General features: G+C 48.1%; 1 protein-coding gene across 1 annotated transcript; it reads right to left on the bottom strand.

The window, feature by feature from the left end:
* Window positions 1–250: 250 nt before the first annotated feature.
* PHGDH (phosphoglycerate dehydrogenase) lies at window positions 251–27,679 on the bottom strand. Its single transcript, XM_015422571.1, has 12 exons — window positions 27,499–27,679; window positions 21,971–22,122; window positions 18,812–18,877; window positions 16,007–16,061; window positions 15,795–15,893; window positions 15,276–15,408; window positions 14,494–14,642; window positions 11,874–12,026; window positions 7,378–7,510; window positions 3,758–3,885; window positions 2,601–2,823; window positions 251–498 (listed from the first exon to the last, which is right to left on the bottom strand). The coding sequence occupies exons 1-12, from the start codon at window positions 27,628–27,630 to the stop codon at window positions 344–346; spliced, it is 1,578 nt and encodes a 525-aa protein (XP_015278057.1). The 5' UTR covers window positions 27,631–27,679; the 3' UTR covers window positions 251–343.
* Between the last annotated feature and the right edge of the window lie 280 nt (window positions 27,680–27,959).

The following is a 27,959-nucleotide window of genomic DNA, read 5'->3' on the forward strand; positions in this document are numbered from 1 at the left end:
GAACTGGTCTTGAGAGGACAGCTCTGACAGAACTATGGCTTGCCCAAGGTCATCCAGCAGGTTCAAGTGGAGGAGTGGGGAATCAAACCCAGTTCTACCAGATAAGAGTCCGCGCACTTAACCACTACACCCAACTGGCATACGGAGTAAATATAAGGGGTAAGGGAAAAAGATAAGAAAACAAAATTATAAAAACACAACACAGATAAGTGATTCCCAGAATATATAAATAAATAACAACAACTCCCGGTGACCTCTTTATTGAGATATTGGAATGTTACGTTCAAGGACACTTGCTGGAACTTGCAACGGACTTTGCTTTGCTGGGATCTCCGCCAGCGGCCTACAAAGCAACCTGAGCGACTTCCGAGACGTGCTGCTTCAGCTCTTGCAGGCTCGGCAGGGCGGAAGAGAGGCCCAGGATGCTCCACTCCTCTCCAGCCACGGGGCCCGAGTGGTGGTAGGACAGCAGCTCCACTCTGGCCTTCCCCAACAGACCTTCAAAAGAGAGGAACACTCAGTTTGCATATCCTCAGAGATGGGTGCGACTGATCCCAGGCCTCTGTTCTTACAGAAAGGACATGTTCTTTACTCACATTTTGGGGAGAAAGACAGGTTGAGAAACATTTTAAATAAAGAAACCAAAATTGCCAGGGCTAGAGGAAGAACATTCTGTCCTTTAAGAGAGGCTTTACAAGACATTATTTACTGGAGATGTTATTGTTCCATGCCACGAACAGCTTTCATTACTGGTTTCCATAACGTCAACCAGAGAGCCAGTTTGGTGTAGTGGTTAAGTGTGCGGACTCTAATCTGGGAGAACCGGCTTTGATTCCCCACTCCTCCACTTGCACCTGGCTGGATGACCTTGGGCAAGCCAGCTCGTGAGGGTTAGCATTAGCTGACTATCAGTGGTTTGAAGTTTCTACGTAAACTGATGGTGGCAGCAATGCCTGGCCAGCACATTCCGGTGCTCTTGGGGCGGGGAAAGTTTAGCGGTGGGCCTAGGCAGAGTAAGGGAAGGGTGCGGAGAAGTAGGATGGCTCGGCACCTTTCCAGCCTACGGCCCATCCCAAGGGTTGTCGGCAGTGGGGCCAGGATTGAGAACCCCCCTCCATCATTGGTGTAGTGCAACGCCAGGTCAATTAACAATAAGACCACAGTCCTTCGGGAGTTTATACTGTAACAACGGGTTGACCTGGCGTGCATGACCGAGACCTGGGTGCGGGATGGGGAGACCATGTCTCTCACCCAGTTGGCCCCACCAGGTTTCTCGGTCCTTCACCAATCACGGACTAGGGGGCGGGGGGGGGGGGGGAGTGGCTATCTTCATTCGGGAGGCTTACTCCTTCAGGGCGCTCCCACCCGCTGAGATCATGGGTATAGAGTGTGTCAGTCTGATGTTGGAGGGTGGGCTATAAATTTGAACAAACAAACAAATAAATAAATAGTTCTGACAAGAGCTGTCCTTGAAAGAGCTCTTCTTGAAAGAGCTCTCTCAGCCCCACCTACCTCACAGGGTGTCTGTTGTGGGGAGGGGAAGGGAAAGGAATTTGTAAGCTGCTCTGAGACTCCGAGTGAAGGGCAGGGTATAAATCCAATCTCTTCTTCTTCTTCTATTTAAAGGAACAGGACACTTTTCTCCAGGCCTGTTGGCAACCCTAGCTAGCAGTCTTCCTGGGGGGGGGGTTCCCAGACAGATTTTAATCACCTGCTCTGGCTCAAACTCCTCACAAGAAGCAGAGCTCATTTCTTCACTTGACTACCACGGTCCCTCTTTCTCTTCCACTCAGAAGCTCCTCCCTGCATCCTCTCCCTCTCTCCCAAGGATCACGTCGTTCAATTAGATCCAAGTGTTAAAATGTCTTCCTCAACCACGTCCCCCACCTGTCCCTCCTTAGGCGCTTTCAACCTTCTCTTTAATCTTGGAGACATGGTTCCCAACATCCCATCCAAATCCTCCAGCCACCAAACCGTGGCAGCTACGATCACGAATCATTCTCATGCTGGCGGAAACTGGTCTCGAGTCAGTCAACGTAAGGCAACGCCCATTGAGTTTTTGAGGCAAGAGACGAATGGAGGTGGCTTGCCATGGCCTGCTTCTGCGTAGCAACCCTGAACTTCCTGGGTGGTCTCCCATCCAAATTCTAACCAGAGCCAACTCTGCTTAGCTTCCAAGATCCAATGAGATCGGGCTAGCTTGGACTGTCCACATCAAGGGCAACCATTCCCACGCATCCTACATCATTCCCCCAAAAGCTAAACCCTCATTCCTCTCCAAGCCAGGACACAAGAGAGCAGTCTTTCACTGCTATCCTGGACTCCAGGCAATGTTGCACGGGTACCAAAGATGCTGTACTAGTCACCTCTGGAACAGCATCACCAACGGCAGCAGTGCAAGGTGGTGGTGACATTAAAATGGCAAACCCCCAGGTGCAGAAGGGGCTCAAGTTTCCAGCAGAAAATACACTTTTGAGAAAGCAAGAAGGCCTTTTGCCCACGGCAAAGGTGTTCTTTTCCCTGATCCCATTTGGTAAGACAGGCCTCTCCAGTCCCGGTTAATAGACAGTCATAGCTTAGAGAGGATGCCTCTCCCTTACCAGTGATGGTTGACAACAGACCGGGGTTGGAGGCTTTGGATCTGTAGAACAGCAACGTGCCGGCGAGGGGAACACGCTGCTTGAAGACGGCTCCGTTGAGTTCATGGAGGACCAGCATGCTGCCTTGCACGGAGCCAACCAAACTGGAGGGGGAGCCCTGGGCAGCAATTTGCAGCAGCCCGTCTTCACTGCTCAGTGTCCCGTCACCGTGTGTGGCGGTGATCTGCAAAGAAATGAAGAAGACAGAGTTAGATGCTTAGGAGTGTCCATCCTTCTACTGGAGAAGACAGGTTCCAGGCCCTCCCTCCCAGGCCCAGCTTGACCATCCATGCAGTTGTTATAGTGCTGGCCTAGGATCTGGGAGACCCATGTTCAAATCCCCACTCTGCCATGGCCTCTCTGGATAGGCCAGGCTAGCCCGATCTTGTCAGATCTCGGAAGCTAAGCAGGGTTGGCCCCGGTTAGTATTTGGATGGGCGACCTCCAAGGAATACCAGGGGCGTGATGCAGAGGCAGGCAATGGCAAACCACCTCTGAAACGTTTCTTCCCTTAAAAACTAGTCTAGCTCGCCACCTAGTGATGCATAACTCTAAAAGAGCTAGAACTTCTGGCTGCCAGACAATCTTAGGATCTCCTGGCTGTACTATACACACTGCCATACAATAATAATGATAATGATAATAATAATCTGGGTAGCCTTGGGCCAGTCACACACTCTCAGCTTAACTTACCTCACAGGGTTATTGTGAGGATGAAACAGAAGGAAGCGGAATTACATAAGCCGCTTTAGGTTCCCATTGGGGAGAAAGGCAAGAGTATAAATGAAGTAAAGAAATTAAGTTAAGTTCTTGCCTGACACGGAAGGCAGAGTGATAACCAGGCCTACAGCTGTTTTCTTGACACAGGTTCTGTCACAACTGCACCACAGGTAAAAATTCAACCGGTGTAGCCCTCTTCTGCCCATCCTTGTGCCACAGAAGCTATACCCACTGAAGTTCTGCCAACTGCATGCTTATAAAGTCTCAAACCCTGAGTTGGCCTCCTCTCCCAAGCAGACAAGCAAGATGGCCCACAGAGATATCACAGTGGATGGCCTTGCAGCTGTGTGAAGGTTCCCCAGTGAACCAGACTTTGGACCCAGGAGAGTGCCGCGTACCTTCAGCCCAGCCTCCTGTGCTAGGAGCAGCCCGTTCACAAGGTTCACATCCTTCTGCGCCGTCTCTTTAAGGAGCCCCATTGCCACGGCGGGGATCAAGTAACTGCTAGCCTTCTGCAAAGCTGGTCCTAAGGAAAATTACAGAGGATGACTGTGTCACTGCAGGTGCCTGGAAACAGTCTCTTCCCTTTCCTTGCCACCCAGTCCCAAGGCTAAAAGGTCGGGGAAGGGCCGTGGCTCAGTGGTGGCGCATCTGCTTGGCATGCAGAAGGTCCCAGGTTCAAGCTCTGGCCTCTCCAGTTAAAAAGTTCAGGCAGTAGGTGATTTGAAAGACCTCTGTCTGAGACCCTGGAAATCTGCTGCCAGTCCAAGTAGACGATACAGACCTTGATGGAGCAAAGGTCAGATTCAGTATAACGGCAGCTTCATGTGTGTCCTACCATTCAACAGACCGAAGTCCCTGATCGAAGACTAAACTACAACCAGCCGCAGACGTCTCCAGTTGCAGGACCATGAACTGCCTCCTCTTACTGTAGTGTATTCAATAGCTGTCGTTGAATACCTAAACATGTATGCGAATCACATCATAGAAACGCAATGTTAAGCTTCGTCCTGGGCTAGGATCCTCATGCACCCAATCGCATGGCTAGCCCAGGAAGAACCAACCAATCGCACATCAGCAAGCTCCCTGAATGGGAACATCGATGATTGGTCATTATGAAGACAATCTCATTGGTTGATAATGTACAGTAAGGGCGTGGCTATATTAGCCGGGAGAGTTTAAAAAGGGAACAACTCTAATGCAAAAGCTGTTCTGGTTATCTGATGTTGATCCGTGTTGGAGTTGTGTTCGAGTTGAAGAATAAAGTTGTGTTCTTTGCTGAATCACTCTCCGACTTATTTGTTAAGCGAGCGACTTAACACTTACCATCTCCACTCCTCCACAGAGACAGGAGGCAGCAGTCCCCTGATAGGTTTGCCAGTTCTTCTTTCCTTTTTTTTTTAAAAAAAACTGTCCCAAAAAGTAACAAAGTTAGGAGACCGGACTCTAATCTGGGAGAACTGGGTTTGATTCCCCACTTCTCCACATGCAACTGCTGGTGTGACCTTGGGTCAGTCACAAGTTCTTTCAGAGCTGTTCCCTCAAGAGCAGTCCTCGAAAGAGCTCTCTCAGCCCCACCTACCTCACAGGGTGTCTGTTGTGGGGAGGGGAAGGGAAAGGGATTGTAAGCCGCTCAGAGACTCCTTCGGCTAGTGAAAGGCGGGGTATAAATCCAATCTCTTCTTCTCCTCCTCCTACTTTGAACAGTAGTCCAATGCACAGAAATTAAGCAAGCAAAGCTCTTCCTGCCACTTGAGACAAAGTGATAGGAAAGTTTCCTTTGCTTAATCGGCAGGTGACTGTTAAAGCGGGGCCAATAAAAAGGCAACCTGCCCCAACAGAAGTAGCAGTGGAAAGCACTGGAGGAAAACCTCTTCTGCTTTTAAATGCAATTGGGAACCCACACGAGCACAAGAAGTTGCCTTATACAGAGTGAGACCTTTGGTCTCTCAAGGTCAGACTCGTCTACTTTGACTAGCAGCTCTCCGGGATCTCAGGCTGAGATCTTTACTACCTTTTAGCCAGAGAGGCTGTATGCCACAATATACTCCACAACTGACTCGTGGCTCCTTGCATAGGCCGCCTATCAAATCTATCAAGATCAGAACTCTCTGCTCTGATTGGCAGTGGTTCCCCTGGGTCTCAGGTGGAGATCTTTCCCCGTCACCTATTAAAAGGTAAAGGTTCCCTTGCTCGAAAGCCAGTCGAATCCGACTCTAGGGTTGCGGTGCTCATCTCCGTTTCAAAGCCGAAGAGCCAGCGCTGTCCGAAGACGTTTCCGTGCCCATGTGGCCGGCATGACTAAACACCTAGGCGCACGGAACGCTGTTACCTTTCCCACCGAAGTGGTACCTATTTATCTACTTGCAATTTCTTGCTTTTGAACTGCTAGGTTGGCAGGAGCTGGAACTAGAGAAGGGAGCTCACTCCGTCATGAGGCACCCGGGTCTTGAACTGCTGAACTACCGACTTTCCACAGCCTGCAGCTCAGCGTCTTAACCACTTGAGCCACCGCAGCTCTATTACCTGTTCTTTCATCTCCATCACCTATTACCTGACCTTTTAAACTGGAGCTACCAGTGACTGAATCCGGGAATCTTCTGCATGCAAAGCAGATGCTCCTTCACTGAGCCACAGGTCCCGCACAGTGCAACTGGCTCTCTCCTCCGAGTAAGTGGGAGCCAAACAGCCTGTCTCTAAAGCAGCTAAGACTGACAATGATTTACAGCCAAGTGTAGAGGAGGTCTTATGTCAAACCCCTGACCAAAGGGCCCTTAAGAACATAAGAAAACATAAGAGAAGCCAATGTTGGGTCAGGCCAATGGCCCATCTAGTCCAACGCTCTTGGCCAAAAATACCGTGTGCCATCAGGAGGTCCACCAGTGGGGCCAGGAAACTAGAAGCCCTCCCACTGTTGCCCCCCCCCCAAGCACCAAGAATACAGTGCATCACTTGCCCCAGCCTGAGAGTTCCTATCTATACCTTGTGGCTAATAGCCACTGATGGACTATGGGTAATGGCAGCCCAGAATGGGCACACTTGACAGAGGTAAAATGAGCACACGGAAGAATTGCTGGAAGGTCGCAGAGGAAAAGCTGGTGGTCTACAGCAGAGGTTTTTAAAGGGGGGTGGCACGCAGGAAGAAGAAATGCTCATCCAAAAGCCAAAGTGGAGAAAGAACTGGGAGGGGGGGGGATGTTAGTGCTTCTGGCAGATCAAGGAGCAAAATCAGCAGGGCTGTGTGTATTCCATAAAAATAAAGGATGGGGCACTGGACACAGAACTCAGCAGGCTCAGCATCTCAAGTTCTCATGTCTGTTATAAAGCAAGATCCCTAGTATGGCTGCAAGTATAGGTTTAAAAAGTGCATGGGGAATAGGTGCAGAACGCAGTTCCCCAACGTGGTGCCTCTGGGCACCATGTTGCCTGCCAACAGCTTTCTTGGTGCCTGCCAAATGCTTTAAGTGGGCAGGGCTAGGTGGGGGCTTTTGCCCAGCAGGGCTTCTAATTGGCTGTGCGGATAAAAAGGCACCCTGTTAAACAGGGCTTCTGCCTGAGAGTTACTATATGTATATAAACAAACTCATCCCCTGACGTTTTGTGGTTGGCTCTGCCCCCTGCGGCAGCCATGTTATCATTGGCTCCACCTCCTGCGGCAGCCATTTTGTGATTGGGCCCACTGCCCCGTGTCAGAATTCTAAAGGTGGAGACCCCTGGTGTAGACACTTCAAGGGGGAGTGTATTGGGTGATGGCTTTCTGACCTTTCTCTTATTCGTAAAAAAGCAGAATGAGATTTTGAAGTAAAAATATGCCATGTTTCATTTGCAGGTTTTCAACAGGCTGCAAACTCTGGATGTTTCTCTACAGAGGATTTAGGAGACTTGCAAACACAGAGGACACACCGCCCTGCAGGTAAAGGAAGATGAGAGAGCAAAGCCAGAAAAGGCAAAGAGTCTTCTGTGCGAGAAGCTAAAAATGTGAAGCTACTCCTGCGCATTCCTGGATCTCTCATCTCACCGCGGGTGACCACCTGCACGCCTCTGTTCACTTGCTGGGTCAGGGCGCGCAGCACAGCACCCAGAGCTCTGGCCAACGTGATCCATGGCTTTGAATGGGGTGCGTATGCGCTGCTGAGAGCTTGCCCATTCACCTGAGGAAAGGAAGAACAGGAGCATGAGACGGCATCACGGAGGTCTGGCCTCTAACAAAGAGACATCCCCTGGATCCGAGGATTCCGTTCACAGACTGCTGGCAACGACCCCCTTCTCGCGGTGAGATTTCTCCATGCCAAGCTTCCTCCTTCAAGGGAGACTTGGGGTGCAAGAGTTTAACCAGCCTGGTGGTGGAAGGTGCCGTTGAGTCACAGGCAACTTGCGGCGACCCCACCAGAGTTTCAAGGCAAGAAGCGAACAGAGGTGGTTTGCCATTGCCTTCCTCTGCCTAGCAGCTCTGAAATTCCTTGGTGGTCTCTCATCCAGTCCTAACCAGGGTTGACCCTGCTTAGCTTCCAAGATCCGACGAGATTGGGCTAGGCCACGCTATCCAGGTCAGGGCTACAATGGTTGTAGAAAGGTGTGACTCTGCTTAGAACGGTGCTATAAAATTTAGGACTGGTTGCTCTCCCATCCCTCCCATTCCACCAGCTCTACCTGTTTGTCTCTGCCTTAAAAAAAAACCAATTACTTAAAACTGCCCAAAAGTTGGTCCTTGCCAAAATCTGAACATGCTGTTGTACAAGCTGGCTCAAGTCTTTTGTGAGCAAACCTGGCACTCTACGATACTGCCAAGTGCCATCGCAGGCTAGTTCAGCTGTGTGGTGCTGCATTTGGTTTCATCTAGCCAGCCTTGTGCTACTTAATACACCTCGCAAAGCTTCATTTTGCAAAGCAAGGTCAGCTTTGCTAAACCTAAGTTGCTATGAGATTTACGGAAAAAGAAGCAAACAAAAAAGAAGAAAAAGAAGAAGACATTATACATCTGCAGTTTCTAAGAACTTGACTAGATCTCAAATTGCAGAAAACTATCTACCAGTCAAATATCTGACTGTGATCATTCATAATAATAATGTCAATGCTAACGTGTTGCAAGACAGGCCCCAAAGAGACAGTAACAGAACATCACTAGTGGTCACATACAGCTCTCTGTGGCCAAAATAGTTCAACGTATTATCAGCAACTTACAACCTCTACTGGATAATGACAGTTTTCTTTCAGAAGTACTGGGGGCAAACCTTTTCTTGCCCACAGACAGCCCACCAATACCAAACAACAACTCACCCACAATAATATAGCATCTAATTTGAGCATGGACACTGGCACTAGAGCTTGCAGTAAACCCAGATGCCAACTTTGCTGCCACATACACCCAGACAACACAATCACTGGAACTTACAGCATCAACTACACCATCTCAGACTCATTTGCTTGCTCATCTTCTAACACTGTATATGACATTATATGTCAACAATACCCTTCAGTTCTCTACATAGGCTAACAGGTCAAACCCTATGCCAAAGGATAAATGCATTCAAATCTGACATCAAGAATCACAAAACTGAGAAACTTGTAGGAGAACACTCCAACCTCCCAGGATACTCAATGGGAGACCTCAAAGTAGCTGTTTTATTGCAAAAGACTTTCAGGAACAGACTAGAATGGGAAATTGTTGAGTTAACTTTAAGAAATGGGAGAACATGAATTTATCACTGATGGGAAGAATTTCAGTTATCAAAATGAATGTCCTACCACGTTTGATGTTTTTGTTCCAAACGATACCAATATTGAATAAGACAGACTTGCTGACCAAGTGGCAGCAAGAGATATCAAAGTTCGTTTGGGGAGGCAAGAAACCAAGAATCAAGATGAAAATACTTTGTGATGCCAAAGAAAGAGGAGGGTTGCAGCTACCAAACCTAAGACTTTATTATGTTTAACATGGATGGAAGAATGGGTAAAATTAAAAAATAACAGGCTTTTAAGTTTGGAGGGTCATGACTGTAGGTTTGGGTGGCATGCATATTTATGGTATGGTAAGGTAAAAATGGACAGCTTTTTTAAGCATCACCTGGTAAGAAAAGCATTGTATGTAACTTGGTTGAGACATAAAAAATATTTTCGTGACGTAAGGCCACTCTGGATTGTACCAGAGGAAGTTTTAACACCTTACTCAAGACAGCAAGGTAAAGACTGGTTGCCATACAAAGACTTAATTAAAAAAGAGGGGACAGAATGGGTAATGAAAAAGCAGAATGAACTTGACTTTAATTATGAATGGTTAAGGTATATGCAGATTTATGATTTGTTTAAGACAGATAAAAAAATTATGGATTTACAGAGGAGAAAAATGAAATGGAGAGCATTTGGGAAAGAGGAGGGGAAAAAAGATTTCAAATATGTATAAAGTTTTGCTAAAATGGTATACGGAAGAGGAGACAGTTAAAGAGCAAATGTTAAAGTGGCAAATTACTATGTACAAAGAGGTGACGATGGACTCATGGGAATATTTGTGGAAAAATTCTATTAAAATATCGATCTGTACCAATGTTAAAGAAAACTGTTATAAAATGATGTATAGATGGTACATGACTCCGAAAAAAATAGCAAATATGAATCAAAATATCTCTAATAAATGTTGAAAATGTAAAAAACATGAAGGCTCATTTTACCATATGTGGTGGACTTGTGAAAAAGCTGTGGACTTTTGGACAAAAATTCATAGTGAAATGCAGAAGATATTACAATGCTCCTTTAAAAAAGAACCGGAAATTCTGCTTTTGGGATTAAAAATGGAAGAAGTTAATGTGGAAAAAAGAACTTTATTCTGGTACCTAATAACGACAGCAAGAATGCTATATGCGCAATATTGGAAACTTGGAAAAGTACCAGAAATTGAAGACTGGATACATAAAGTTCTGTTCATGGCAGAAATGGATAAAATTACTAAGAAACTGAACAACAAAGAAGATGAAGAATTCTTTGAAGAATGGAAGGACTTTAAGAACTATCTGGAAAAGAACTGGGATGTGAAAAAAAAACTTACTATGTTTAGAACAATATTAAGCAAAAAGTTGTTATCTTTTAAAGAGATTAGAAATACAATATTAGCAACTGATGAAATATATATAAGTAAGGGGAAGGGGGTGAAAGCATTGCGGGAAGCCACAGGAGGGGGGATGGAGTATGGGTTATAGGCTAAGTAATTGTTTATGTATGCTTGAAAGAAAAGTTTTAATGGATAAATGGGGAATACCTATGACTGGAAAATAATAAAACTTTGTTTACCAACAAGTTATTACAGCACTCAGTTGTTACAACACTAAGGACAATGGAATCCCCAGGGCTTAACAGAGATTTCGCTTTCTTACCTCACTACACATGCTAATGTCATTCAGTCCTCGTATTTGTTTGTAAACTTTTATTATGCTGTATGCTAATCTGCTGCTATTCACAGGTTCTACCAATTGCCTTAATCCAAATTTAGCTACACTTGGTGCTATTCATGGGTTTTACCAATTGCCTTAATCCAATCTGAGCTCTAATTGGCCCTTCCTGGCAACATCCTCCTCACCCACTACCTATATGTAATGGTTGGTGACTCAGTTTCAATGTATCTGAAGAAGTGCACGTGCACGCGAAAGCTTATCCCCAGAATAAAGCTTTGTTGGTTTTAAAGGTGCCACTGGATTCAAAAGTTTCTTCTGTTGATTCTAACGGATATTGCAAGAGATGCTTTGTCCCAAATAAAGAAACAATACGAGACTGACCGTTACAGTGAGAACAAGAAGGAATCTAGCAGCACCTTAAGGACTAACAATGTTAAAGAGTTCACTATTTCATCTGCAATGAGAGGAACCTTTTACGTAGGTTTGAAAAAACACAAAAGGGCCAAGGAGCCACAAAAATGGAGGAAGGACAGAGTAAAATATAATAATACAATATAATTATAGGAATTTCAAACCATATCAGAATAAAAGACAGACCATCCACCGGTTGGACGAAGCTAGTTAACACTTCTGATGGGTGACTGGTTTTTGTTAAAACAGTCGCAGTTATAGTACAGCCCTATAGTACAGCAAAGCCCTATAGCAGACCTATAGTACAGCAAAGACTCTAAAGATTATGTGAACACTTATGATGATTAATAGTACCAGCCTAAGCCAACTTGCCCGATCTCGTTAGATCTTGGAAGCCAAGCAGAGTCGGCTGTGGTTAGTACTTGGATGGGAGACCACCAAAGATGTCCGGGGTTGCTATGCGTTGGCAGGCAATGGCAAACGACCTCTGGACGTCTCTTGCTTTGAAAACGCTACAGGGTCGCCATACGTCCGCTGCGACTTGACAGAACTTTCCACCACCAAGTGGACTTACCACCTTTCTAAGTCCATTGACTTGCAGTGGACCGAGAAGGGTGCATTTCTGCTTAAGAGTGCCCTGTTTAAAAGGGCTATGCAACGGATGAGTAATGCCCTGTTAACAACTGATTGACAGGAGCAATTTAGGAAGAGGAAGACTCACCGCGCCGGTCAGGGCCTTGCCCTGGGCCAAGTCCACAATCTGCAGGGCGATCTCCCTGCCGCAGCGGTTCTGCGCTTCCCTGGTGCTGGCCCCCAGGTGGGGACAGCTGATCACATTGGGGTGGTTCACCAAGGCCTTGTCCTTGGGTGGCTCCTGGAAGGGGGGGGGGGAAGGAACAGCCAAGCCAAGTTACACCAAGACCGGCACCTTTCCTGCAAGAGGCCCTAGTAACACTTCACTGGTGAGGCCGCCCATACGGCACAGACCGCCAATGATTTGGGCAACGCCTCTGGGAAACCCACCAGGAGAAGAATGGGCGCTGGTGCAGTAGGGCAGGGGGCAGACTGGAGGGCGTTTGCTCTTTCTATGCTACATAGAAGCAGGGTGAGGCTCCAGGAACTATGCACTATGCAGGATTGGTTCCAGGTTTTGGGGGGGCCTGGCCTAGGGTTACCAACCTCCAGGTCAGGCCTGAAGATCTCCTGCTATCGCAACTGATCTCCAGACAATAGAGATCAGTTCCTCTGGAGAGCAGGGCTGCTTTCGAAGGTGGACTGTATGGCCTCGTACCCTGCTGAGGTCCCTCCCCTCCCCAAACTCCACCTTTCCCCTGGCTCCACCCCCAAAATCTCCAGGTATTTCCCAACCCAAACCTGGCAACTCTAGCCTGGGCAGGCAGTGCCCGGGGGCCCCATCTGTCCATCACCAGCCCCCCCCCCCAATTCCGGTTTGGTGTAGTGGTTAAATGCACAGACTCTAATCTGGGAGAACCGGGTTTGATTCCCCACTTCTCCACTTGCAGCAGTTGGATGACCTTGGGCAAGCCATAGTTCTGTCAGAGCTGTTCTTGAAAAAGAGCAGTTTCTGTCAGAGCTCTCTCAGCCCCACCTACCTCACAGGGTGTCTGTTGTGGGGAGGGGAAGGGAAAGGAGTTTGTAACCCGCTCTGAGACTCTAAGTGAAGGGCGGGGGGATAAATCCAATCTCTTCTTCTTCTTCCTTTCCACCCTTTCATGCCCCCAACTGCCCTTGCACCCTTCTTCTACTTGCAAGCAATGTCCCCTCTAAGCTGTGGAGTCTTGTGAGCAAAAATCCTACTTTGTGAGCTCCTGGCATTAAAGTTGTGAGCAAGTGATTTCGCTACTGCATAAATTAGTTTGCTCTGGAGCCATCCTTCCTGAGCGGAGACAAAAATGTATGAGCTGCAGGCTAAAAAACTGTGAGCTAGCTCACACTAACTCAGCTTAGAGGGAACACTGCTTGCAAGCCCTCCCACCGTCCATGCAACCGCCCACACCACCTGCACACCCTTTCCCTGACAGCACTGGCCAGTGTCTCCAGCTGGGAGTGCCGCAGCCGTTGCCACTAGGAGTGCCACCACTGTGCACCACCCACATGCCCTTCTTCAATGACACTTGGCAGTTCGGAGAACGGGTACAGACAGGGTCCTGCCACACATCCTCTGCCCCAGAAGCTGCCCCACCTCAGGGTACGCTGACACCGGCCCTGGCACTATTTCACTATGCCAAGGGTCTCCAGTCTTTTTCGGCCTGTGGGCACCTTTGGAATTCTGACACAGCACAGTGGAAACAACCACAAAACGGCTGCCACAAAATAGCTCCTGCAACTTTATCTTTAGCCATGCAAGGAAGAACCTTGTGCTGTGATGGTTGCTGTTGGCAAAGAAACATTTTAAGAAATGTGCACTGCCAATCAAATCTCAAGTGGCCAGTCGGAAGACTTGCTGGGCAAAAGCCCCATGTGGCCTCACCCACTTTCTAAAAATGCTTGGTGGGCACCAGAAAAGATGTTGGCAGGGGAAATAGTGCCCATGAACACCATGCTGGGGACTCCTGCACTACTAAAAGGTAAAGGTCTCCCTTTCTTGAAAGCTAGTTGAATCCAACTCTAGAGGGCAGTGCTCATCTCCATTTCCAAGCCGAAGAGCCAGCGCTGTCCGAAGACATTTCTGTGTTCATGTGGCCGGCATGACTAAACACCGAGGTGCATGGAACACAGTTACCTTCCCACGGTAACTGGTGGTACCTATTTATCTACTTGCAATTTCTCACTTTACTATTATTCTTACTTTAAATGTATTAATCACCCAGTCCCTGCTACTGCAGGGCTCTAGGCGATGTACAATATGAATAAAAACACACACCAGATAAAACACTTAAAACCAAACAGCACATTTTAAAACAGGTGGCAAACAAATTAATCCCATATCAGATTGCCGGCCACTTTGTGGGCAGGGGGGAAGGGGGTAAGGCAAATGCAGAGAGCGGAAGAGGGTGCCGGCCAAGATGAAAACGGTTGATGTCCTCAACCAAAAGCCTGAGCAGTAGGATATGTGAGACGTTCCAGATATCCTAGTTTCCCTGCTCCAAACGCTTCCATCTCCAGGACTAGCACCTTGCAGAGAGCTGTTCATGGCAGAAGATTGTGAAAAGCTAATCTGTGCAAAGGTACTTTCACCTGGCAGCCCTGCCCGATCATGGAAAATCCAAAAGTAAGCTGGGTTCTTGGGCAACTAAACCTTCTCCCACCTTCAGGCCTACTCCCCAGCCACGAGAGATTCCAGGGGTGCGGGTGGGGCATAAGCACCCAGGCCATCTCACCTCTGTGAATACATCAAGGCCTGCTCCCCCACACTGGCCGGACTGCAGAGCCCGCAGGAGGGCCCCCTCGTCCACAATGCCCCCTCTGGCACAGTTGATCACCTGGACCCCACGCCGGCACAGAGCAAACGTCGTGTCATTCAGCAGCCCTAAAAGAAAAAGAATAGTTGAATTTAGACCCCACCCTTCACTCGGAGTCTCAGAGCAGCTTACCTTTCCTTTCTCTCCCCACAACGGACACCCTGTGAGGTAGGTGGGGCCGAGAGAGCTCTGTGGAAGACAGCAGTGGAAGCAGAGGGCACTGAAGCCCCACCCACCCAAACAATACACAAATCTGCTCCTGATCCAGTCCAGACACTGCACTCCAACCCCAGGGAGCTCCCCCACCTTTATCCAGATTTGATTTTAGGATTCATTTCCATGAAGACAGCATGCAAAAATGGAACTGGGTACTATCCTGAGAGCCTCAGTTTTAAAAAAACCCAAACATGTTTGTAGCCCTCAAGGGGCTGCAAATGTATAAGACACACCTGATAATATCTTCAAAGTCAGGGCAGGGTTTCTTCACATCCATGAGCTGTCCACTCCACTCCCAGAAGCAACTGACTCCCACCCTCAGGAAAGCTGCAGATTTCCACAGCTGCAGATTTCTCTTTCCTGCCTCCTTGTGCCATATTGCCCTGCTTCTTGGCGGCTTTCCAGAAGAAAGCATTCAATCTCCTGCAAGGATTTGTCCAACAGGTCACATGATCTCTTGCAAACCCAAACAGAGCGCCCCCTACCTGTGGTGGAAGGAAGAAGCGGCGTGTGAACTGTGATGAAGTCGCACAGGGGCCAGATCTGTTCCAAAGGCAGCTGTTGAACGCCAAATGCAGCCGATTCCTCGGGAGTGATGATGGGGTCATAGCCTATGGTCTAAAGATACAGAGGAGGAGGTGGAGAGTTGGATTTGCTTACAATCTCCTTCCCTTCCTCTCCCCACAACAGACACCCTGTGAGGTAGGTGCGGCTGAGAGAGCTCTTTCAAGAACTGCTCTCAGAGAACTTTGACTGACCCACGGTCACCCAGCAGCTGCCCGTGGAGGACTGGGGAATCAAACCTAGTTCAGATTAGAGTCCGCTGCTCTTAACCACTACACCAAACTGGAAGGACAAATTCTTCAAGTATGGCTTGGACCTCGACACTCATACAGGGTACCAACAGCCCTTCAGAGAAAATTAAGCCCAGGGCAACGGAGCGGAACAACCAGATGCATCTCCTCCACTGACCATATGGCTGACCAGCTGAACGTTCTTCTTACCTTCATGCCGAAAGACTGCATTCGGATGGCCACTTCTCGTCCAATCCTGCCCAGTCCTAGGATGCCTAAGGTCTTCTCTTGAAGCTCCATCCCCATGAACTAGGACAGAAGAGGTGTCCGGCTGTGAGTTAGGTGTTGACCCCACCCTGTGAGTAGGTGTTGACCCTTTCTTGACCCCACCCCCAGTGATGGAGAAGGCACCGGTCTCTTACCTTCTTGCGGTCCCATTTTCCCTCCTTCATCGAGGCGGCGGCCTGCGGGATTTGCCTGGAATGATAAATCGCCATTGTAGCAGGAATAGAATCAGACATGGGTGCAAGTCAAAGGCACAGGTTACATAAATGGCTGCTTTAAAGATTTTGTTTTTATTTAAAGCACTCAAAGTCTTTCAGGTAAGTGCAGCTGTCTGCCTGTCGTAACTCTGGTTAGTCATGATAGGCTGCCCCTAAAGGTAACCCAGAAACTGAAGCTGGTTTACAACGCCGGACTATTGGGAGGGGCTGTGGCTCAGTGGCAGAGCATCTGCTTGGCATGCAAAAGGTCTCTGGTAGGGATGTGCATTTGGTTCGTCTGAACCGAATGCACCCACGAAAATGGCCCATTGAGGCCCCTTTCGGGCTGCTGCAGGCCGATTCAGATTCTCTGATCTGAATTAGCTTGCCAACCGAATTTTGGCAGCAATTCGACCCCATTATATCCTATGGGCCATTGAAGTCAATGGTGAAAACATAGGGTATATTCTGGGGGCTGGAGAGGAGGGGGTTTGAGGGAGAGGCTCCAAACTCACAGGGTAGCTGCTGGGGCCTCTCCCCTAGACACTCACCGAGTTTTAATAACGTTAAACCAGGGGGTCCAATTCTACAAGCCCCCAAACAGGTTGCCCCCATCCCCACCATTGTTCTCTACATTGGGGAAAAAGTAACTTTTTCCCACCATAGAAAACAATGGAGGGGATGGGGGCAACCTGTTTGGGGGGCCATAAAATTGGACCCCCTGGTCCAATGTTCTTGAAACTTGGTGGTATCTTGGGGAGAGGCCCCAGCAGCTACCCTGTGAGTTTGGAGCCTCTCCCCCTCCCCTCCAGGCCCTAGAATATACCCTATGTTTTCGCCACTGACTTCAATGGCCCATAGGATATAATGGGGCCGAAATTGACATTTGGCTGGCGGACCCCCCCCCCCATGGCTGGTACTGCCGAAATTGACATGTGGGAGTCTTTCTGCAGGCCGAAATTGATTCTGCCCAATTCGGCCGAATCCGAATCGGGCCGAATTATTATTATTTTCTTGCACACCCCTAGTCCCTGGTTCAATCTCCAGTTGAAAAGTTCAGGAAGTGGCTGATGTGAAAGACCTCTTTGCCTGAGTCCCTGGAGAGCTGCTGCCAGTCTGAGTAGACAATACTGACACTGATGGACCAAGAGTCTGATTAAGTATAAGGCAGCTTCCTGTATCCTATTGTCAGGGATTATAAGACAGGACAATACCACACCTATTTTAGAACACCTACACAGGCTGCTAACTTGTTTCTGAGTCCAAATCAAGGTGCCGTTTATGGCCTTTAAAGCCCTTCGTGGCCCTAGAACCCATTTACCTAAAGGATTGTCACTTGCCGCATGTCCTCCTGCACCCGCTGCGGTCTTCTGCTTTCCACTTGCCAGCTGACCCCCTACTGAGGGTGGCCTGTTTGGTTTTATTGAGCGGTGGTGGAAGGCGCTGTCAAGTCACAGCTGACTTATGGCAACCCTGTAAGGTCTTCAAGGCAAGAGACGTTCAGAGGTGGTCTGCCGTTGCCTGCCTCTGCGTCACGACCCTGGTCTTCCTTGAAGATCTCCCATCTAAGTACTATCCAGGGCCGATCCTGCTTAGCTTCCAAGCTCCGAAAAGATCGGGTTAGCCTGAGCTATCCAGGCCAGGGCACTTCCTTGGGGCTTTCATGTAGATTTTTAAATTTGAGTTTGTAAGCCACTATAAGCGATGGGGAAATGCAGGATATAAATATTTTAAGAAACTTTAAGAAAATTACTGAGATGGTCTGCAGTCCTGACCCTACGGTGGAAGGCTGCATGGTGCAGAGAAGCTCAAAAGGTCATTTAGTTGGCCCCAGGAGTCAGACGAGCCGGGCTTTCTACTGTGCATCATCTGCACTGGGGACTCTGTAGGGATCAGCAGAGCTGTACCGGAGAAATCAGGGCTCAGCCAAACTCAAGGAGACACGGAGAAGGTAGAAGCACATCATGTGGAAATGCACGCAACAAAACCCTGACCGCTGGGTGATTGCCAGTCCCCTGCATGGGTAAATGGTTTGAAGGGGTCATTTTCAGTAGAAGAACAGCAAGTACGGGAAATATTAGGCATCCTGCGCTGTGTTCCCCACCACCATCGAAAAGCTAACTTTCTACACAAGCAACTGTTCTAGTTTGGACTCATACATTTCTGTGTAATGCGTTGTCCTGCCCAGAACCGGAGGAACGGCAAGGTCTTCCAAGTGCTCTGGGCCAGAAGTTCAGAGGCAACTGCAGATCAAACCAAATGTGCAAAGTGGTTTCCAATTCTGTCTTATCTATCGGAGGAAGAATACATACCTCCATCTTGGAAAGACTACTTGAAATGGTTCTGAAAACCCATATCATAAAGCATTGCTCAGTCGCAACTGGATCAGGGTTTTCATGTAGCAAGGTCATTTAAAACGTTTTAAGTCGAACATCAACAAAGAATCTCTACATAATCGCTTGTAACAGTGACTCTTGATTGTATAGTATCCTCAAGCTATATACTTGTAATAATGCTTTTTTTAATGTACAATGTTTCAATTTTTCTCCAATATGCTTAATGCAGATTTGCTCAAAAAAGCATTTACTTACAAATTACCTACTCTGAAATGTTTATTACAGAAATTGTTGTATTTGTTAATATTCTGAATATATAATAAAAAAAATTAAATTAAAAAGGGGGGGGGGGAACCCAAATGTGCCATGTGCTATTGAGAGGCCCCATTCTTCCTTTCAGGCCACTTACCTGGCTAGGCTCAGGATCATCCCACACGTCAGCTCCGCTGCACTGAGGCTGTTGCCAGTAGGTGTGCTGTGGAGCACAGCAGAAAATAAAGAGAGTTAGATTTCATGCCCGAAATACCATGGCTCCACAGCTTGCAAAAGATTCCAGGTTGCCTTGGGCCAAGCAAAGAAAGCCTTCCCTCCTAAGAGGAGTCGGAGCAGTAAGTGCCTGAGCAATTTGGAACATGCTGAGGCACTTATTTGAAGCTCTACGTCCTCATGTTAAGACCCGGCATCACAAGCTTGCCCTGGGACTGAGGCTATGGCGAGGCTTTCCCATATCTCATGTATCTGATTCTGCTGCACTAGCGCTACAGGTTCTGCTTTACCCACAAGAGGTTATAACAGCTCCTCAGAAAAGCGTCCAGCTCTACAGTTCAGTGCTAAACTCAAAAGTGCAGTGTGCCATTGTAACAAGATACTTTACTTCTGCAGCCAGTCAGAGAATCTGGGCTACACAGTTCTAAAGGAATTAACGTATTATAACATTTGTTGTGTGGGTTAAATGCCATCAAGTGGGTTCTGACTTCTGGCAACCCTATGAATGAATGGCCTCCAAAACCTCATATCATTAGAAAATTTAGCATCAGATATAAATTTAGCATCAGATATCTCCAGGATCTATCTGAAAAAAGCTGTCTATCAGCCTTTAAATTCTGATCGTAAGAATAAAATGAATGTGAGTTCCGTTCGTTGAACTAAGACCAGCAAACCAGGCAGTAAACCTTCAGCCGCCCTGAGCTCGCCTCGGCGGGGAGGCCGGGATAGAAGTTGAATAAATAAATAAATAAAATATTTTATTGGAAAAAAGAAATAATTATCTTTATTAGGGGAGATGTTAGAAAATACAAGCATGTGAAAACTAACCCTATAGCTACTGCAAAGGCAAGTGCCAAATTCATCAGATCTCCTAACATTTCTTAGCCGTATTACAGTAAGTAAATAGCTTTCAGGTTATTGTCTTAAAACTGCTCTTAGGAATTTTCCTGTAAAGCCAAGCAACACAGAGTAAATCTCACCTAATCTCTTCTGTGAGTTCCATCCAGAGATATCTGATTTGCTTATCACTTCAAAGCATTTTTATAGAAAGATATCTTACCCTAAATCTCTTCTTAAACATACGATTATTATCTAGATAAATGATTGGTTCTTAACTAATTATGACATAAACATGATGCATCTACATTTGATATGTCCTCATTACCTTTTCTAAAGGAAGATAAAGCCAAACTTAACTCTCAATATCTAACTTAATATCTAATACCTAACTTAATAATGCCTTAATAGCAATATATCTAATGTTTCTTTTACTGTTTTAATTAGCTGCCCAAGATAAAAGAGAAACCTTATGCAATCAGAGTTCGCCAGTAGGTCAACCTATCCTTCTATATTATTACTGCAATATCAAGCTTGCCCTAACTAAAGCCAGGGCTTTCTCGGTGGCGGCTCCTACCTGGTGGAATGAGCTCCCGGCGGAGGTCCGGGCCCTGCGGGACCTGGTACAGTTCCGCAGGGCCTGCAAGACGGAGCTCTTCTGCCAGGCTTTCGAGTAGGAGCCGCCGCCGTCGCCACGTTACCACCACCGTGGCTTGATTTACTATCTCCCTGGCTTAAAGGGGCAAGGGTTGTTGCTGTCCCAAGAGGAATATTACCCTGGCGCTCCTGTTTCTTCGTTTACCATCGGCCGCCAGTGAGGGACATCGACCATCTTGAAGTTTTAAAATTGAATTGTAGAGCACCATTTTAGTTTAATTTGTTAAGGTTTTAATGTAATTTATGTTTTATCTCCGGCGTAGCCGCTTGTTTGCCGCCCTGGGCCGTAAGGGTAGGGCGGGATATAAATCTCAAAAATAAATAAAAATAAATAAATAAATAATTTATCTGCATCCTGCTTTCCCTCCCCCAATGAGGACCTGAAGCAGCTTATACTGCTCTCCCCTCCTCCATTTTATCCTTCTAAACCCAACCCTGTGAAGTAGGTTGGACCAAGAAAGAGTGACTGGCCCAAGGCCACCCAGTGCATTTCCATGGCAGAGATTTGAACCTGGGCATCCCAGATCCCAGTCTGATATTCTGAGCACTACACCGCTCTGGATCTCCAGTTTTTTAACAACACTAAAACAACCATTGAAAATTAAATAGGAAGTAGCTTAGCATGCAAAGTGAAAAGCAGTACTTAATTCCCATCCCAGTCAGGAAATGATAAGGAATGCTGTAGCTAGTCTGTCAAAAGACCAGGCTAGCCTGATCCCATCAGATCTCAGAAGCTAAGCAGGGTCGGCCCTGGCTAGTAATTGGAAGGGCAACATCCAAGGAATACCAAGGTCATGACGCAGAGGCAGGCATTGGCAAACCACCTCTGAAATGTCTCTTGCCTTAAAAACAAGTCTAGCTCACCACCTAGTGGTGCAAAATGCTAAAAGAGCTAGAACTTCTACCTGCCAGACAATACTAGGATCTCTTGGCTATTCTACACACACTCGTACGATAATTATTATTATTAGTCTGTCAAAGAAAATGGGAATTAACTAATTAAGCTGAAAGCAGGAAGAACAGGTGGAAATTTTAAAGGGGCAGGTGCCCTGATAAACTCAATCCAGTTTTACTATAGCAATTCCAAACTTTTTAGAAGAGTAGAGGATAAGCAACTAGAAGAGAATACAGAGCCTGTTGAGGGAGGAGGAGGAGGAGGAGGAGGAGGAGGAGGAGGAGAAGAGGAAAAGATTGGATTTATACCCCGCCCTTCACTCGGAGTCTCAGAGCAGCTTACAATCACCTTCCCCTTCCCCTCCCCCCAACAGCCACCCTGTGAGGTAGGTGGGGCTGAGAGAGCTCTTTTGAGGACTGCTCCTGAGAGAACAGCTCTGAAAGAACTTGTAACTGACCCAAGGTCACACCAGCAGCTGCATGTGGAGGAGTGGGGAATCAAACCTGGGTCTCTCCTAACCACCGTACCAAACTGGCTGCCACTACTCTTGCTATGAGAAAGAAGCTCTGACAAGAGAGGTCCCCCTGGATTCTCAAGAAGTTATTCTGCCCTTCCTCTATACCCCTATCACTACTACTCCCAGACCTCCACTGATCTCTGGCACTCCACCTGGGAGGCAGAATCCTGCCTTACTTCATAACGAGGACCCCCTTCCTCGTCGCAGCGTCCACATCCACGTTATCGACTCCGGTGCCAGCCCTCCCAATGACCTGCAGCTTCTCGGCGGCATCGATGATGTCAGCGGTCACTTTTGTCGCCGAGCGGACAATGAGCCCATCGCAGTCCTGAAGGGACACAAGCAGAGTGACCCAAAGGCTTGTTGAGAGACTTTGAAAGCCCACAGTTTCCAAAAGCATTGTACCACTGCCTGAAGCCTCTGCCCCGCCTCCCTCCCCAACCCGCAGGGACAGTGGGCAGTGCCACAAATGGCACCCTCAGCACTCTGGGATTAGAATTCTGCACCGAGCCGAATTTCAAAACTACTTTAAATCATGCAAATGAAGCAAAACCGCACAAAGTTACTTTATTTCACAAGATTACTCACATTTTTGCCTTTCAGGGTTGTGTACAATCAACTACAATTACAGACCACAGTGAACACGGATTACAGCCTGAAAAATGAGACCAGAACAAACCAGAACATAAAAACACAATACAGAAAGCCCAGCTAACGACAGATGCCGGCTATTGCTCATGAGCCGGTTTTGTGCAAAATGATAGCGATGAGGGGGCTTTGGGTCCACTGCAGAAACCCTAGCCCAAACCCAAAGAACATGCAGGAAGTCCCAGGTTCAGTCCGCAGCAGTTCCAGTTAAAAGGATCAGGCACAGGTGATGTGGAAGACTCTGGAAAGCCACTATCCATCAGAACAGGCAATACAGACCTTGACAGATCTATCAGTTTGATTCAGTATAAGGGAGCTTTATGTGTTCAGCAGAGGTTGTCACCTAAAAGGCATGTGTTCCAGCTGTCCCCAACTGGATGGATTGTGTTGCCAGAAGGGCCTGTTCAGTAGACCAATATCAATGTATGGGGAGAGGCGGACCTTCAGTTATGTGGGTCCCAATCCATGAAGTAAACCAGCACTCTGAACTGGAACTGGAAGCTGCCAGGAAGTAGTGGCAGTCCTGTAAATTAGGCTTCATACATATACACCATCCACCGCTAACTAGTGGACAGAGGGGTATACTTTCCACCAACTGAAGCTCCTGAATCGTCTTCAAGGGCAGCCCCATGTTTAGCACATTATGGTAGTCCAGCCTGGAAATATTTAAAGGGCAAAACAGCATGGCTAAGTCAGCATTATCTCGAAGGGAGAACAATATATGGGCCAGTTTATCAACGAAAAAGACTTCCTTGACAACGCTACCAGATGACTTCTCTAGTAGGAGGCAGGGTCCAAGAACACCCACAGGCTCTTCATATGAACAGAGGGGTCCCTACCATTATATTAGTTTTATTTTACGCTTATTTCAAGAAAAAAAAATCTATTTAGCCTTTCTGTTTATTAAAAAAAAATAGATCCCAGGTGGCTAACAAGATAGAACAATACATTAATAAAAGACAATGGAAATACTAAGTTTGTAAGAGAACAGAAGCCAAAATGAGCAGCACAACTGAAAGGAATTCATAAAATTGGTAGCAGATTGTTCCTCAGTAGCATCACCTCTTTTCTGTCTCGATTCACTTCTAGTTTGTTCTCCATGACCCCCTTGACCATCATTTTTGGAAACCAGTTGGCAGCGACCGGAGGAGTGCTGGTCTCAGCTGACTCCCCCTCCTCACTGGAGCCTTCTGTGCCGCATGGCTTTTTGACCATCAGAGTCCCCTGATCACCCTTTTGCAGTCTTCCTGATTAGCAAGCAAATAGGAACAGCATAGTAAAAAAAAAAGGACTTCCGGGGGGAAGAGAAAAGCAGGGAATGAAGTCCTTCTGCTACTGAAAAGCTGGTAGGATCTGATCGCTGGTTCAAGACAGAGAAAGCCGCTCCCGGGTGCTTAGTTTATGAAAAACAGAGCTGGTTGTTGTCAGTATTTGGATGCCACCTGACTCTGAAGCTCCGTGTGGTCCTATTCAGCACTCTTCCACAGACATTAACAGACTTTGGTGATAGTAGCAGACCTTGCAATACACCCACATAATAAGTTCTAGTGACTCAGCGTCTCTGATGGGAACTCGTTGCACCTCCCTGGGTAAGCCATCTGAAAAGATCAAAGTGCTCCAAGCATATTTTATTCTTGCCTGGCTGTCAAAAAACCCTTACTCAACCACCGCTCTGAGACGGCATTCGATATCGTTTGGCAAGAATCTTACCTAGACATAGATTATCTAGACATGGACTGGTAATTTCCATTTCATTGCATCTGAAGAAGTGTGCACGCACACAAAAGCTTATGCCTTGAATAAAACGTTGTTGGCCTTAAAGGTGCCACTGGACTCCAACTTTGTTCAGACGTGGAGAACGTTTATCTAGATGTAGATTTTGAAAGATGGTAACTGAAGAATCCAGTCTCGAGTCTGCTATAGAACACTCTGCAGAAAAGTCCTCCTATTGCAAAATGCAGCAGTTCGTAAAGAGCACTTTGTGCCACCGATCCGTGATCCATACTGGTTTCCTGCAATCTTAGGGGTTCCTTTCAAAATGTTGCTTTTGACCCTTAAAGCCGAGAGCTCAAAGGAATCGCCTTTTCACAAGGACCCCTTGAGAACTTTCAGGTCACGCAGGAGAACCGTCTTCATGACACACCACACTCGTGTCACCAGTGGCATCCCAACAGAGGAACTCCCTCCTCTTGGAGTCTCACAAAACCCCAGCCTCAAAAGTTTACTGGCAGCCCTTTCAGATGTTTCCCAGTTGGGGTTGATGCTCTCCACTTTGGCCACTGGCCTCTCTGTGTGTATGTTGGGATGTGGAATAGTATGTTATAGCCTGATCTCATCAGATCTTTGAAGCACAGCAGGGTCGGTACCAATGCTCTCTCTAAGCTGTGGAGTCTTGTGAGCAAAAATTCTACTTTGTGAGCTACTGGCATTAAAGTTGTGAGCGAGCGATTTGGCTGCTGCGTAAATCAGTTTGCTCTGGAGCCATCCTTCCTGAGCTAAGGCAAAAATGTGTGAGCCAGAGGCTAAAAACCTGTGAGCTATCTCACACTAACTCAGCTTAGAGGGAACACTGGTCAGTACTTGGATGGGAACCACCAAAGAAGACTCTGCAGAGGAAGGCTATGGCAAACCATCTCTGCTTCTCATTTGCATTGAAAGCACCTTGGCTGGGGTTGCCATAAGTCAGGTGTGATTTGACAGCACATACCATACAGAAGAGGAGGAGGAGGAGATTGGATTTATACCCTGCCCTTCACTACCTGAAGGAGTCTCAGAGCAGTTTACAATCTCCTTCCCCTCCCCACAACAGACACCCTGTGAAGTACGTGGGGCTGAGAAAGCTCTTTTGAGGACTGCTCGTGACAGAACAGCTCTGAAAGAACTCGTAATTTACCCACGGTCACACCAACTGCTGCATGAGGAGAAGTGCGGAATCAAACCCAGTTCTCCCAGATTAGAGTCCGCGCTCCTAACCACTACACCAAACTGGTGTATACGTCATTATGTAAGTATGTATACAAAGCACACACATGCAAAGCTACTGTTGTTCAGCCTCTGCAGTGAGGTTTCAGGCCAGCCACTCATTTTAAGTGAACATTAAAATAAATCAACCCTGACTGTTCCCTGGAAGGCCAGATACTGAAGCTGAAGCTCAAATACTTTGGCCACCCAATGAGAAGGGAGCACTCACTGGAGAAGACCCTGATGCTGGGAAAGACTGAAGGTCAAAGAAGAAGGGGACGGCAAAGGATGAGATGGTTAGACAGTGTCATCAATGCAACGAACATGAAATTGAGCAAACTCCGGAGCATGACGGAGGACAGGAGGGCCTAGCGTGATGTGGTCCATGGGGTCGCGAAGAGTCAGACTTGATTGTGCGACTGAACAACAACAAAGCTTCCGCAGAGCAATCTTATCCTTCTTCTCACAACCGTAAAGAAGCTGAAGCAGGACTGAGGGAGAAATCTGTAACCAGCTAGGCCTGAGGGGCAGGAGTGAGGAACGCTGATCCATCAAGACAGAGATTTTTGGATTCTTTCATTCTTCAAGGCTTGTTTTTAATCTTTCCCGGAGGTATAATCTACAGCCGGGCAGGTGGAGGCAAGCGTCTTCTCCCGCTTCCCAAGCAAACGATCCGGGTCCCCTGTCCCAACAAGTAGAGTTGGGGAGCAGGAACAAGCAGCAATTCTTTAAGCCAAACTGATTCCTGTCAGGACTGATCCAAGCCCCATTTTACACAGAAGGCACGCAAGGAAGCCTATGGGATTACTTCTGCTAATTGAACGCATCTCCAACCCATGTACACCAAACACTTGATTTTCCTTTATATGTGCACTGAGTAATTCTCATGTTAACACACCACACGTGTACAGCTGAATGTGTGATTTAACTCCGGCATATATCTGTCAAGTGAAAGCACACTGGTTCTTTCTTAGAAACAGATGTACGCATGTACTTGCAAGATGGACATAAGAGCATAAGAGAAGCCAATGTTGGATCAGGCCAAAGGCCCATCCAGTCCAACACTCTGTGTCACACAGCGGCCAGAAATACCAGTGCCATCAGGAGGTCCACCAGTGGGGCCAGGACACTAGAAGCCCTCCCCTCTTGCCCCCTCAGCACCAAATGTATCCAGTGTCCACTGTCACCGGTGAACAGGGATGGTGAAGAAGTGTGAATAGCAACCACGGCAATCCCCACTGAAGTGAAAGCACAGAATGCAGGAACGGAAGAGAATCCTAGACTCTGTGTGCAACTGTTCCAAAGGGTGAAAGTCTCAGACCCGACTGGTGCCCTCCCTAAGTGTGTGTTTATCTTGTCTTTTCACTGAGTGGTGTTTCCAGTGTCAGCTGCCTCACAGGCAACACCTCTCCCCCATCTTCTCCAGTGATGGGGGGCGTCCAGACACCACTCAGTGAAAAGACAAGCTGAACTCACAGGCACACAGAAGGGTCAAAGCTTGGCCCCTTCCTCTCCAGCTAGGTATTCCTGTTCCCCCCAGGGGGAAGCAGTTATCCCCATTGCTTGGACTGAACCCCGGAGAAAGCCTCTCTTCTTGGGGCTGCCAACCTCCAGGCGGGGCCTGGAGGCCTCCCGGAATCGCGAGCGATCTCCAGTCAACAATGATCAGTTCCCCTGGAGAAAACGCCTGCTTCGGACTGGAGGGTGGACTCTGTGGCATGATACTCTCCCGAGGTGCCTCCTCTTCCCAAACCCTTCCCCAAATCTGCAAGTATTTTCCAACCCAGCGTCGGCAATCCTACCCGTGCCCCCCCCCCCCCCCCCAAGGTATTGTGCCGAGCTGGAGAGTTTCACCAGCCAAGCCTTTCCCTCCTTTGGAGCGGCTGCCACTTAGGGTCTCTGTTCCCTCCAGCTGCTCCTGCGCTGCGCCCCTGGGAAGAAAACCCTCGGCAGTCCTGCTCCAGCCCAGCCCTCGGTCCCGTCCCGACACTTAGGAGAGCTGGGGGCCCACTCTGCAGGCGAGAGGGGCGCATCGGCCGGGCTGTCGAGGGGACCCCCCCCCCCCGCCCGCTCCCTCCCGCGCCCGGCGGCTCACTCGGATCTCGGCCAGGAGCTGCTCCTTGCTGAGGCCGGCTTTCTCCACGACGCTGATGCCGGCGGCTTGCAGGATCCGGGCGCAAGCCGGGTCCAGGCTGTCGCTGATGAGCACTTTGCGCACCGCGGCCATCGTCGCCCGGCCGGAGAGAGGCGAGGAGGGGAAGGAAGGGAAAGGGAGCGAGCGCGGCGTCTCCGGCGGCCGATCAAGGGGCTGCCGCGCCTCGCCCTCCCCTTTCATTGGCTCCCAGCGCAGACCCGCCCCCTCTTCCTCTCCGCCCCCTGCCCGCGGTTTCTCACACCTCCCTCCGCCCTCGTGGCCTGCGGGGCTCCTCTGCGCGTGGCGCCTGGTAGATCTTGGGGCCGCCTAGGGAGCGGGCCTGCCAGAGCGGCTGCACCCAGTAGGCTGATCCCGAAGGTGCCTTCCTTGGAAAGCCCTTCAGACGTTGCTTGCCCTCCCCA

The sequence above is a fragment of the Gekko japonicus genome, unplaced genomic scaffold (genome assembly GCF_001447785.1).
Source record: "Gekko japonicus isolate JY-2015 unplaced genomic scaffold, Gekko_japonicus_V1.1 scaffold1500, whole genome shotgun sequence".
Classification (NCBI taxonomy): Eukaryota; Metazoa; Chordata; class Lepidosauria; order Squamata; family Gekkonidae; genus Gekko; species Gekko japonicus.